Source organism: Nicotiana sylvestris, chromosome 7, assembly GCF_000393655.2.
Source record: "Nicotiana sylvestris chromosome 7, ASM39365v2, whole genome shotgun sequence".
Classification (NCBI taxonomy): Eukaryota; Viridiplantae; Streptophyta; class Magnoliopsida; order Solanales; family Solanaceae; genus Nicotiana; species Nicotiana sylvestris.
The window spans coordinates 54,312,336-54,326,700 of record NC_091063.1 but is presented as its reverse complement, the minus strand read 5'-3'; the positions used below and the strand labels follow the sequence as shown (position 1 = coordinate 54,326,700).

The 14,365-nt window shown below is 33.9% G+C and overlaps 1 protein-coding gene and 1 long non-coding RNA gene across 3 annotated transcripts; one reads left to right on the top strand and one right to left on the bottom strand.

The window, feature by feature from the left end:
* The first annotated feature begins 408 nt into the window (after positions 1-408).
* On the top strand, positions 409-3,363 carry LOC138872664 (uncharacterized). The gene is made up of 2 exons (XR_011401152.1): positions 409-574; positions 2,763-3,363. It is a non-coding gene; the product is annotated as an uncharacterized lncRNA (long non-coding RNA).
* Positions 3,364-6,797: 3,434 nt separating this feature from the next.
* LOC104236125 (polyadenylate-binding protein-interacting protein 8-like) lies at positions 6,798-12,726 on the bottom strand. 2 transcript variants are annotated; one of them, XM_009790000.2, is made up of 10 exons: positions 12,150-12,726; positions 10,772-10,885; positions 10,642-10,686; positions 9,083-9,155; positions 8,891-9,003; positions 8,690-8,749; positions 8,436-8,483; positions 8,282-8,350; positions 7,793-7,854; positions 6,798-7,196 (listed from the first exon to the last, which is right to left on the bottom strand). In XM_009790000.2, exons 1-10 carry the CDS (start codon positions 12,477-12,479, stop codon positions 7,139-7,141), a joined length of 972 nt encoding a protein of 323 aa, XP_009788302.1. In that variant the 5' UTR covers positions 12,480-12,726; the 3' UTR covers positions 6,798-7,138. The 2 variants fall into 2 exon arrangements, with proteins under 2 accessions (XP_009788302.1, XP_009788303.1); XM_009790001.2 differs by having other exon boundaries at positions 10,772-10,882; positions 12,150-12,577.
* Positions 12,727-14,365: the final 1,639 nt, after the last annotated feature.

Genomic DNA, 14,365 nt, shown 5'->3' with positions numbered 1-14,365 from the left:
ATCCCTCGCTGACTTGTGCAATTTTCTACTTTTGCGGCGAGAACAGATTATTTAAAGTCTATGGCTGTCCAACGGTCCCGTTCCGCTTCAAGTTAAATGAAATGGGCCAATATTAAACGGGACACGGAATGAGACGGGACGGCCATTTTGTCCCGTTTCGTCTCGTCCCGTCCCGTCTCGCGTCCTTTCCTGCCAGTTTTTTTTTTAAAAAAACTAGCCGTTGGGCAACGGCTTAAATTGCAAAAATAGCCGTTGCCAACGGTCCAAACAGCCCCTACCCCCTCCACCCCCCCAAAACACTCCCTATCCCCCCTCCCAAACTTTTAATATAATCCCTAAGTTTATTAAATTACACTTTGGCCCTATTTTCTACTATAATACCCCCCATTCTTCTTCATTTTTCCCATAAAAAATCAATCTTCTCTCTCAAATCTCTTACACTCTAATATTCTATCTATATTATTCTCTCAATTTTGTTACTATCAAGTATCAATTATCAAGTATTTTGGCAAATTTTTTGGAGCAACTTTCAAGATTCAAATTAATTCGTCAAGTATTTGGAGCAATATTTTGGGTAATTTCTTCAAGTTTCAATATTTAATCACGGTGCACTCGTTTCATCTCCTAATTTTAATATATAATTTTTGTGTATCATTTTAGTGCTTAATTTTTGTGTTTACTTTACGTGTTATATTTTCGTATTTCATTTGTTTTTTTATTATTTGTGTTAGCTTTTTTAATTTAATTTCGTATTTAAATTATGGCACCTAAAAATGTATTTGGTATTTTTGAAAAAAGTAGTAAAAAAATAGTAAAGGTAAAAGTAGTAGTAATCCTAATCCTAACCCTTCTCCTAGACCTAGAATTAGAAAGCATATTGATGAAATGACTCATGTTGATGAAACTTCATTTCCCCCCCCCCCACATTTTATGATGTTCATGTCGAAGAACAATTAGATCATGAAACTTTACAAAGACAATTTGGCAATGATATTTTTTTGAGGATGAAGAAAATGAGGAAGAAGAATTAGATGAAATACCCACTAGTCCCGCAACACAAGCTCCAACTCAGAGTCAATCTCAGTCTGGAGCTTTACCCCCTGTACCCCTGTATGGGGTAAGCCTAAGGCTGAACGTCCCAAAACATCACTTGTATGGAAATTTTTTAAACATGATAAAGTCAATCATCGTGCTATATGTGAAAAATGTAAGGAAATATTTGCACACACAACAAGTGGTGGGACGGGGGGTTTAAGTAGATACTTAATAAGGGATCACAAATCTTTATGGATACAAGCTAACATAGAAGCCGAAAAAATTATAGATCCTACCATTAGTACTGACACTCTTAGTGGATCTGGTTCTAATCAAATTCAACAACAATTTGACCCTGCTTCTGGTCATGTTTTACGCAAATATAACAAAGATAGAGATCGTGAGAACTTAGTAAAAATGGTGGTTGTTTGTGGCTTACCTTTTACTTTCCCTTCTCACCCTGCTTTTGTGCATTATATACAAGAAACTTATAACCCTGCTTTTCAAGGTTTTCCTAAGACCACGGTTAGAAATGATGTTTTTAAATTTCAAACCGAATATCTTCAGTATATTCGTTATGTATTTTTTCACTTAGATTGTAAAGTGTCTATCACATCTGATATAGGTCGTAGTCCTAATAGTTGTGATTATTTAACTGTTACATGTCATTGGGTTGATCATCACTGGAACTTGCAAAAACGTATTATTGGTTATAAATTTGTTGATTCAAAATACATTGGAGCATATATTACAACTACTATTCTACAAATACTTGATTTTTATGGACTCATTAATAAAGTTTTAACTATCACCTTAGATAATGCTTCTTCTAACACAACCGCAACAAATAGCTTAAAATCTAGACTTTGTCCAATTAAACCAACAATTTTTCATGTTAGATGTGCATGCCATATTTTTAACTTGGTTGTAAAAGATGGTCTTAATTTATTTTCTGATGCTTGTAGTAAAATACAACATGCTTGTGGCTATATTTTTCGTGGTCATAAACAAAGTAGAATTCATGAATTTGCTCAACAATGTGCTAGTGCTAACCTTCCATTTAGAAAAGTTCCAAAAGATGTTTGTACTAGGTGGAATTCTACTTATGAAATGCTTAAAGTTGCTTATGATTATCGGATGCCTATCCAAAAGGTATTTAATATGCATAATGCTCACCCTGTTGATCAAATTGTTGATTCTGATTGGGATGAGATCAGAGAGCTTACTAAATTTTAAAAAAAAATTTATTATGCTACAAAATAATTTTCTGGTATATATTATCCTACTGTTACATAAATATTATGGTATATTTGTGGAATTTCTATTGTATTTGGTAAGTATAAAACAAATCCAACTTATGCACCGGCCATTAAAGAAATAATTTTAAAATTTAAAAAGTATTTTTTCCCTATTCCCGAAGTTTATTTAATTTCTACTCTACTTAACCCATCTTTAAAACTAAGAGGTGCAAAGGGACTTGTTCGTAAAATTTATGAGAATTTAGAAATTCAAGAAAATGAACAACCATCTCTCGAAAACTGCCAAGCTAGCATATATTCTTATGCTAGATCAATGTTTGATAAATATAAATCTATGGATACAACTGGTTGTGAAACTGCTCCTTCTACTTCTAAGTCTAGAGCAGAAGTTTTATGGGAAGATATAGATGATATAACAGGTTTTGATTCCTCTATTGATGATGAACATGATTCTTATCTTAATCAAAGATTGGAAAATATTAAAGACGAAGAAGGCAAGGAACAACTTTTGTCATGGTGGAGGGAGCGTGGCAAGGCTTTTCCAACACTTTCAATTATGGCCCGAGATATCCTAGCTATTCAAGCATCATCAGTAGCATCGGAGAGTGCTTTTAGCGCGGCAAGATTTCAAATTGGAGATCATAGACATTCATTAGCGGAGGACAGTCTAGAGATTTCCGTATTATTCAGAGATTGGATTAATGCAGAAAGAAGAAACCTTGGTTTTGATAAATTAACCACTAGGGAAGAAGAAGAATACAATGAGATACTAACCACTGGGAGCGATGACGGCATGGAGCTCATGGAGCTCATGGAACATCAATCAACATTGCCAATTCCAGCAGAATGTCCGAGAGATATTATTGATAAGTTACAAAGAAGCTATATAGGAGCTTACAAATATTAGTATGATAATTTGTAATTGGCTACTAAGAGGCCTAGTTCAAACAGAACCCTTCCTAGAAGGTGGCTGCGTAGATTAGGTGCTCTTCAAAAGAATTATATTTGTATTTGAGATTTGAAAGTTCTATTAATAAAATAAAAGGCTCTAAGCGTTGAATTTTATTTATGAATTGTCTTAGTTACTTAATAGTTAATACTTTGAAATTATATTAAATAAATTATAACTCTATTATAAATTTACAATTACTAGAATATTTCATTACAAGTCTTTTGTTTTAATATTTTATAATTCTTTACTTAGTTTTCTAATTTTCATTTTAACATAGTAACATTTAAGTTTATTAAATAAGTCAAAAATCTAGCCGTTGCAAACTTTAAAAACATAGTAATTTTCAAAAAACTAGACGTTTTTTTTAATAAAAAAATACACTTATGGCCCACGAACCCGTCCCGTCCCGTTCTATCCCGTCCCGTCCCATCCCGTTTGTTAGCGGGACGGGATGGGACGAACGTTTAGTCTCGTTTGTCCCATCTCGTTTCATCCCGTCCCACCACCATCCCGCTTAAATGTCGTCCCGTCCCGTCCCGTTGGACAGCCATAATTTAAACTACCATACAAATAATATTGGGTTATTAGCACAATTGGTCCCTCAGTTATTGATAATTCTAGTTTTAAGCCTTATGATATTAATAGCACTTTTTTCTAAGTGTATTTATCCTTCAATTAACTGAAATGTGCACTTTTGATTTCTTTTCTTGTAAATATTCACAAGTTTAACATAAGTTATAATACATTGACAACTCCTTAAAGTTGTCCTTACTTTTCACTTTGACACTCCATCTTAAGTTCGTTCTATTTGAACACTCCAATCACACCTCAAATGTGTCATTTAAACATAATTCGGTGATGTGGCATAGTGTGTGTTGCCCACCTCTTTAGAGAACGTGGAATGCTATTGTTATGGGTCCCAAAGAATAAATAAATGTCAAGAGAGAAAAAAAATAACTTTCTTTCTCTCGCCTCTCCATCTTCTCATTCCACCATATCCCGTTAATTAACACCATGTGAGCTTTACCAAGCTTCACTGTAAATACCCAAAACAACTACGTCCAGCAACCCCTTTAAGTCTTTAAACAAGTAGCCCCAACAACTACGTCCAGCAACCCCTTTAACATTTTCGGCGAAGTTTCGGTTTTCTTAATTTAACGAAATTAAACTTTGTGACTTGAATCTGAAGAAAAATCAGATTTACATCTCAAAAAAGGGTGAGGCTTTATTTTTCCAGCGAATTTTTGTGAATCTAAAGAAGGAGAAAATCAGAAGGGATTTCGAACCCCAAAAAAAATTCACATAAAATTCTCCCTTCCCCAGATCTAAAAATCCAAAGAGGGCAGTTTAGGGTTGGAGGAACACTAATGGTGGTAGTTTACTATTACCCTGTTACTTTTTGTTTCGTCTTCAAAACACTTGATTTAAAGAACATCGTTCCATTAGATTTAAAGAACATCGTTCCATTAGATCTTCAAAGAGGATGCTGTTAATTATTGTACTTTGGGGTGAAGATTAGGAGAAAGAAACATGGTGACAGGTGTGAGTAAGAAGAAGACATGTGGGTAGCTTTGATTTTTTTTTTTTGGCAGATAAAGACAGGGTGATGGAGAAGATGACTGAGGGTTGGGTAGGGTTCTTGTGTTTTTTTTTTTTAACTTTTTTTTTTCAAAAGCTTTTTTTAATTAATTAATTCAAGTTAAATCCATGTGTCTCCTTTTTTATTCGTCATTATGGTGAGTGAATTACACGCATTGTTTATGTTTGGCTGCTTATGAATTTTGTGTTTAAATGACACATTCGAGGTGTGGTTGGAGTGTTCAAATGGTACAGACTTAAGATGGAGTGTCAAAGTGAAAAGTGAGGACAACTTTAAGGGAATGCCGATGTATTTGGCCTTAGCATAATTATTATCCGTTTCAACATTTAATTATCGATGTGTTATGTTAAATTGGTATTGTTATACCATATTTAGGGTAACTTAACTTTATAAATAGTCCAAATATAACATATTTTTTTATGTAAAGGAACAAAAGCGCACATTTTAACTAATTAAAGTTTAAATGTGTTGAGTCAAATTTCACAAGGACCAACTTATTAACAATAAGTGAGGGACCAAAAGTGCTATTAATCAAATAGCATTCTTTATTTATTTTTATATATTCCTTCTGTTTCATTTTATGTTACTCTATTCCCTTTGTAGCTTGTTAAAAATGGCATCTTCCTACACTAAAAAAAAATAATTTTTTTTAGTTTTAATGATATAATTTTATGGTCACATAAATGTTATGCAATATGACCATAAGTTCCAACTATTTTTATTTCTTTTTTTAACTTTATTCAAGTCAACATAAGTTCACATAAAATGAAACCGAAAGAGCAGTCAATGGGAGAATGGAAATCTATGAAAGTTAGGAAGTACTAAAATTCGAACTTGTTCATTGTGATTTCAGATTCTAATCTTTTAACCACAGAATTTTTTGTTTTTGCATGATTTAAAATTAGTTCATTAATTAGCACATTTTGTATTGATGAAATAACGTTTTAGTGTGACGTACAAAATGATCATTCGTCAACCGCATGCTACAATGTTTTGTCTTGAAATAGCAGGATTTAATAGGAGCTTGTCTTGGAATGTAGTCAGAGGGTACACTATTTATACTCAGAAAAATAAATTCACTGATGTATTAATAACACGGGCAATCTAGATCAAATTCAATCCAGGTAAAGAGGGCTGGTATGTAACTGATTCGTTATGAGGAACCTTATTATAATCTGTCATATACAGCAGTTAATTCTGCAAAAATGTACTAGGTAACTTTCGTTACTCTAAAATTGAAAAAAATCCCAATTAACTTTTAACTACTCGTGCAAGAATTAAATAGATAGGAGTAAACAAAAGTCAGATCATTTATAAACTAATTAGAAAATAATATGGGGTGTCTGCTCCAAAAATTAACCCCTAAACTAAACTTAGATCACTCATAAATTTACACTCAAAAATATTGCAGGGTCTTTAGTCCAACTGTAGAAGCCCCTATAAAAATATCAAAAACATAAATATTGCGCTTGAAATTAAAATATACTCAAGACACTATCTTAATTTAGTTTCCTTTTAGACCAAGCAAATCTAGCAGAACAACCATCTTGCTAAAACCTCACTTTCTAGATTATGACAAGTTGACAAACTCCAAGTATATTGATCGTCAACGCCAAATTTTCTTTTCGGAGTTATGCCGAAAACAACAGTATCTTTCCCTATTATGTCTTACTTTAAATGTAATTACACATGTAAGAAACTTACCACCTAAATCAATATTTACTTGAATTAAATAAATATTTGACAAATGGATTTATTTTTTACGGTGACAACTTAATTTATTGCAAGCAAGTTTAAACTAATCAAATAAATATCTTGGTTTTATCAATATTGCGCCTTAGAAATTTAGCATATGCAACTTGTTAGCTTAGGCCTCAAAACTGCAGGATGTCATCTAATCTCATGATTATCATAAAAATGGACTTCTACCGAAAATTGTCTCCATTTCTAATTGCACAAATGGCCATTTATTAGAAAAGAAAATGCACCATGCAAATGCATTGCTATGCCTTAAACCAAATATCCAACAACCACCAAACCAGCAAGTGATTAAATAACAAGAAAGCTGGAAGAACGTAAAGGTTGGGACGTGTCTAAAGCTAAAGCAGGATCAACAATATCTTCGATAAAGAGTCACTGCAGGGTGAAAGAAAAGGGGAAGGGGGGGGGGGGGGAAGAAAGATGGAAATTACTGAAACAAAAGCTCGTTTCGCCTTTCCCATCGTGAACTCTCAAGTCTTCCAAGAGGGCTTGCGCTGACCACTTTCCAGACATTGAGCTACAAAGGATTGACTAATGCATGGTGGGACGAGGAACTCGTGGCCTCACCGGTGTCTTTGAAGGACTCACCCTACGACATTAACAAAGTTGTAAAGTTAGAGCAGACATTAGATATGATGCCACCCTTTTGTAGAAGAAAAACTAGTTAAAGAGCGGAGCACCAACTGGAAAAGGGAAAGGGGGAAAGTTTGAAGATAAAGCACTACGACTTGAAGCAAAAGCTTTACTAGGCTCCTCTTGAGCAGCCCCTGTGCAAAGGGAGTACTAATTCAGTGAAAATGCTTATATGTACAAGCAGTGGGACTGCCATATTTCTCAAGGCTACAGAGCATAAATTCACACTTAGAACAAAGGACAAACACAAAAATATTCCCTTGCCTCAGCAAATCCCAGAAACTAAATAACCGATTGATATCAAGACTAGCATCTCGCATGCACTGCCCGTATCTATAGCATTACTTTTGAGTTTCATTTTCAGATGACAGAAAAACAGAAAGCAGGCAATGGCATAGAATACATTCGGAGAAAGAGAGGAAATTTTTTGCAGTTTAAAGCGAACCTCAGAATGCATGATTATGGTGCCTACTTGAAAAGAAAGAACCCAACATACCAAGCTTAAAGAGATGCAATATTAACTGCAATTAAAGACACTTCTAACTAAGGTACCTGATGCGTTGCGATCCCAAAATCTGTCCACAACAGTCCAATGCCAAAATTGCACTCTCAGCCTGCACATTTATCAAGTATCTCTTACATGCAAAGTTTACTAGATACACATTGTTTTTAAGAAGAGTCAGCCGTCAGAATTATTTCCAGTTCCTTTTTCTCCTGTTTTTCCCATTATATTCCAACACCTGTTTAGATCTTCAAAAGGAAAATATTAAATATTATGCTAGGTTGCCACAGAATAACAGGGGAAAAAAGAGAAGTACATTCAGAGGAATTACAAAAAAGATGGTGTTCACAATCCCATGACACATAACTAAATAAGGGGGAAATTAAAATCTATAGGTGCGTGCAATGCACCTATTTCTCTTTGATGCAGGTGGGACATGAATGCATAAATGTCGAAATATAAGGGTGAAGGTAACAACGGGTTATTGATGCTATATCCAAACTCAAATCCAGAGGAAAAGGAAAAGAAAATCAACGTACCATAACAAATTCAACAAAAGCAATACGGGTAGAATGCACTTGATCCCCCAAAAGCCTCAGGCGAGACACCTGAAAAGAGAAGAGGCAGCTTCAGCATCACTTCTTAAGCAAAACATTCTTAAACTTGATAAGAAGTTTCAGACATCATACTAACCTCACCACATCTTGTTTCAAAGAAATTCTTGACATCAGCTTGAGAAACCTGTTCAGGATAGAGTACAATACATTTGAACTTTCTGATGATTATGACAATAATAGAAACTGCCGGAAAAATAAAAATATACAACCAGCAATAAAGTAACTGAGCCAGATTGTCATAAACTGGACATCACCTACTGGTATCCCACAGAAAGATGTGCTAAAAATAGCATGATAACTTCAGAAGATTTCAAAGGTAAGAATTTGTACCTTCTTATCTATATTTGTGCAGTAGACTGTCCTGGCACACATCTCACGCTCATCCTCAGACTGCACATAGAATGTACACATAATGAAAGACTAAACATTTAATTCCATGACCTTACTTCTATAACATGAGATAAAACGACAAATTTGTTTTGCCACATCATCCATATACAAGTTAACAGAACAACACAGATCTGTGCATACCCTAGGAAGGAATGTTGGATTCACGGGTAGAATAGCAGTTTTTGAAGGTAGAACCTTCAGAGGAGAGAATCCTAATATCGTCCCACAAAGGCTAAGTGCTGCTCTTGCTGAGTCTGTTGGGATGATTCCATATGACAAGTTAGTTCTGAATGTTCAGCAGTCCTAAAAAAACTTCAAGCCACTCCAACTTACATTCATCGGCGAATTCCACAAAGGCAAAGCGAAGGCGGGAATGTGGATCACCACAAACTCTGCAGTCAACAACCTGTAGAGCACATGCAGCCAAAACGAAACAGCCAATATTACATTTCTTAAAAGATACCTCATAATACCAACACGAAGCCAAATTAAGTACAAAAATAAATAGATCTGCTGCACACTGGGGATATGCCTTAAATAATCTCAGAACAGTCCAATTAATATCAAAAATGGCAAGTTGAAAATAATTCAACTATAACAAACAGGAATATAAGCATCGTGACTTTATCCAACCTTCACCAACAACTCGTAGTCTGACAGCAAGCAACTTAATCTAGATTCCACACAAATCAAACTTTTATTTGGACTGTTCCATACTAAGAATAGTAAAAGCGAGTGTATAGAGTATCAATTCTCATGATGGGGACCTTTGGAAAGACAAAACGAGAAATGGATTGGATCATGCATGGAAAAAATCCTAAGCCCCCTAAATCACACAATATTATTGGCGACGAACCGTAACCAAACTCCTGAGCTGATGACACAAGTTAGGAGACAAAACATCAAATTTGCATACACTAATTCATGCAAACCTTAACCATAATAAGCACAATGACACCTCGCTACTGTGTAGAAGACCAGTTTAAGCACGTCACTGTGACATGAAAGTAAGTGGAAAGAAGGATCTATAAGGAAACTCCAACTTCTGGCACATTCCAGAAACCAAAAGAACGAAAAGAAAAGGGAAGTAGCAAGCAAAATATAAGAGTCAATTTGAGCTCTAGGGACCTTGTAGTTCAAATATCAGCTACCTATTTCCTTCTGGATATTGTAACTTTCTTTAGAGTCTTCCTAATGTATAGATTTTAGTAAAGGTGAAAGATTACGTGAAACAACAAGAAGATTATGTGAAACTCGAAGTCAATGATAGAAGTTCCCTTGGTATTCAGTAGTAAGCCTACAAGGAATATGAAAGTTGGCAGCTTATTAACCTTCTATTCTTCAAGTTTATGGTAAATATCTATTTATATGAATTAACACGTGTTTTATTTTGAAGCTGTTAAGTTTTGCATGTGCATCTACCAGACTTGCCTTTAGAGCTTCTACTTTTGTTTTGTAATTCCACACATAACAAATAAAAAGAACATCTCCATCTGCCAAAGACAGAAAAAAGATATGTTGTTGCATCTCATCAGTAATTTGAAGCTAGCTCCTCTAGGCATCATTATGGCAATGATCCAGATAACTCGACGATATTAATGTGTAAAACAACCTAATGATTAATACTGATGATAACTTGTAATTTTAGACAGTCTAAAGGTTATTGATTATTTGCGAGTCATGGAATTTCATCATCCTGTAGATAGAGCGACAAACATACTCCATAGGCGATCCAAGCTAAGGCTTTTCATCTGCTAAAGTATGAAACTAAATGCATTAATAACTTTTAGGTTTCTCAAAGTACAAAATAGAAGCATCCACCTAGCACTTAAAGCACTCAAATATCTAATATAAAGAATCACATCAATGTCTAGAAGAGCATAGTCACTTACTTGTCCATAAGCGCTAAATAATGCAGCAAGCCGCTCTTCCGTGACCTGTGGGGCAGAGTCAGAAAGAGGAACTGTATAAACACTAAACAGAACATAATAAGAAGATTAATGAACATCCATCCTTACTTACATTGTGATCGATGTCAGAAACATAGACTGTTCTCCTAATGCTATCTTCTCTTTGAGCCCTAAAAGCTCTATTGTTCATTCTCCTTCTGCCCTGGTTATAGTTGTTACCTCTCTGCTGAAATATAGTAATGAAAATTAGTGAGGAGTCGGATTGCTTAATTGAGCAATCAAAATTACTTCAAGAATGGCGAAATGCAACTCGCAATACACTTGGGTATTTATTAAATCATGGTAATTATGGTCTGAAACGCAATGCTTGAGTTGAAAAGCATGGAAGGTTGAACTTTCTTAAAATGCACTCTCTTTATGAAAGTAAATAAATTTATGTGAAGGATGAAAGTTTTTAATGAGAACGAGCTTTGAAGCAATGGTAGAGTTGTTCCTTAGGTGACTTGTGCCAGTGTCAAAGGTTCGAGTCGTAGAAACAACCTCTTTGATGCAAAGGAAGGTTGTGCACATTTGGCAAGCCTTTTTAGACCAAAATTTTGATCCAATTTATATGAAAATGACAAATTCCACATATAGCAAAATGTTGTATGCAAGTACCATTGAAACAACCAGAGTAACGAAAAGATACAACTCACAAATGGACACTGAAATCAGAACTTCAAATTCCACCTCATTCACGACAATGGAAAAATAGCATTCATTGATATTTTACCAGATAAGCATCCACAACTATTCTAACAACTAAAGTCAATGATACTAACAACTAACTCAATCTCAAATTTCCCTTTCTAAAGAACGGAAAGTCAGCAATTAATTACTAAAGGAAGAGTCAAGAATCCATTTTGACAAAAAGAGCTTCAGAATCCACAAGTCCATATAACTTTGAAATCCAGCTTCTACATTCATTCCTACTACCCTTGATAAATGATGAATGTCCCAAAGCATGAAACCTTTTATAACAACTTATTCGGGATATTGATTATCGAATATATCCCGTCAGATAAAATGACGCTTCCAAATACATTCCCATATCTGAAAGAATCATTTCTTACCAGGAAAATTAGGAATTCCCAAAGAATTGTATTTTCGAGAATTCAACAAGTTTACCACTAATTAATGCATGGAAAGACACCCTCACAAAGATATTACTCTAATAGAAAACAAAAAAGATACTTTTTTATTATTTTATAAATAAGGAAATAAAATAAACTAGAAAAGCAGAACTTGTAATCTGAAACACACTTCAGCAGAGACTATAACAAATTCATTATGGAGTCAGTCTTAAATACTTCAAATATATCAGAATTGCGATTCTTTCAAGTGAAATCAGTGAAGTAAATAATAATCTAAGTCATGAAACGATCAACAAAAATAACAAAATAAAAATTCAACAGCCGTTTGATCAATGTGACTCAGAGTGGAAACAATACCCTTCGGTTAATTGGGAAAGCATCATCAGCAGCCAGAGTCTTATTAGCAGGCAGAAAAAGCATCTGATCACGATTATTATAACAATAAGAAGGAACAAACTCTTTTGCGAGTGGATTCAACTTGAGTTTCTTCAACATGTCAACAATATGTTGCATTTGATAAGAATCCGATTTAGCATTTAATGAGTCCTTCACACAATTAGGTGTAACAACAGATTCAGAATTATTCACATTTTGGTTGGAATAAAAGTCAGATTCTTCAGAACCAGCATCAGAATATTTTGATTGAAGGGCAGGAGCCTCAATCACTGCTTGTGCATCAGCAGCCATTGAAAATGTACCTCAAAACTTAACTGAAGAAAATATGAACCCAGAATTCTAAAATTACAATAAATTAAAAGAGTATGTGCAATATTTGTATGTGAAAAAATAGATATAGAAAAAGATCAGATTTAGATGATCTTTGAAATGTGAAGAGTGAAACCGACTCAAAGTTAAGGTCAGAAAAGAAGGTGATGAAAGAGAGAGAGAAGGTGTTTTAAGGGTTTTTGCAACAAAATTCTGATCAGTGGATGTTGAGAGGTGTTTTATGTATGGAAATTACAAAGAAGAGGTGGCTTTGGGGTTTGGCCTTTAGCTCACATTGTTTTGCCTGTCGTTTTGAAGAGAGAAGATAATTGTTTCTTTATTAATTTAGATTTATGCTGAAAATTTCTAACTTACAACTTCAAGTTGAACCTTTCATTAAAAATGAAACCATACAAATTACTTCACCACAATCTTTAGTGATGAGCATAATATTGTTGATATTTAAATTCAGAATTTTTCTGTTTTAATCATATAGAAAATTCAAAATATATTGGTGGACTAATAGCTTGTTTGGCCAAAAGTGTTTTTTTTTCAAAATTTGAGGTGTTTGGCTAAATTTTTGGAAGGGAAAAAGTGTTTTTGAAGGTAAGGATAAACAGAAAAAAGTAGCTTCTCTCCAAAACACTTTTTTAAAAGTATTTTTGAGAAAAATACACTTAGAAGCAGTTTTTAAAAGCTTGGCCAAACACTAATTGTTGTCCAGAAGTATTTTTTAAATTAATTAACTAAATACAAATTGTTTCTCACCAGAAGTACTTTTGAGAAAAAAAAACACTTCTCAAAATAAGATGACAGTCTATAACTTAGAGTAATAAACCAATTAATAGAGTAAAAAAGCTTTTATTCAAAAAAAAATTGAAGTCGAGAGTGAGTTCAGCATTTTAAAATTAGTTAGTAGTATAACTTTTATTGCATTTAACAGCAATATATTCCCTCCGTTTTAATTTATGTGAACCGATTTGACTGGGCACAGAGTTTAAGAAAAGAGAAAAGATTTTTGAATTTGTGATGTAAAATAAGGCACATATATTTTATGTGGCTATAAATCATTGCATAAAGGTAAATTGTTTCCAAATAAGGAAAGGAGTTATTTTTTTGGTATGAGCCAAAAAAAAATAGGTTCACATAAATTAAAACGGAAAGGAGTAGGTGTTTTATATAATACTATTTGCGAGATATGTAATTATGTAATTTGTGCCGTGTAGGTATACAAAGGGAGAGAGAGAGAAGAAGCCAAAAGAGGTTGAATGTTGTATTAAAATTAAAGTAAGGGGCGTTAAAATTAGTGAAGTAGAGAGAGAAAAATACAGCTAACGCAAGAATTACTAGCCTTGTTTTTATTTGGATATATATGCAATTCATAACTGCCTCTTTAAATGTTTATTCGGATTGTAACTTTTCTCTTGTACCTCTTCTTATTTCTTTTTTATTTAAAGATTATTCAATGTTCAGTGCAATTTTTTTATTATTTTCAAGGTCACAAGTGACAAGTTTTATTTTGTGTCTCATACACATTAGTTGTATCAGACTCTTTTTTTTCTCATAAATTTGTGGACCTCAATCTTACACTTCTGGATCCACAAAATTGTAAGACAAAAAAATTAACTCATACAATTAGTATTAGTTGTATGATATACAAAATAAAATTTTCCTTAGCAAGTTGTTTGTGTAGTTTCCTCATCTTTTGCTTTTTCCGCTTCGTGCTGCTGCGCACAATGGAGTGCGTTATGATTGGAGATTCCCCTTTTGTATAGACTAGACATAGAGAACATAAAATACAGATCCAGTTTTCTCGGATTTGAAAATATGTAAATGCAAGTAATCTAATATACTCTCTCGGTTGTTTT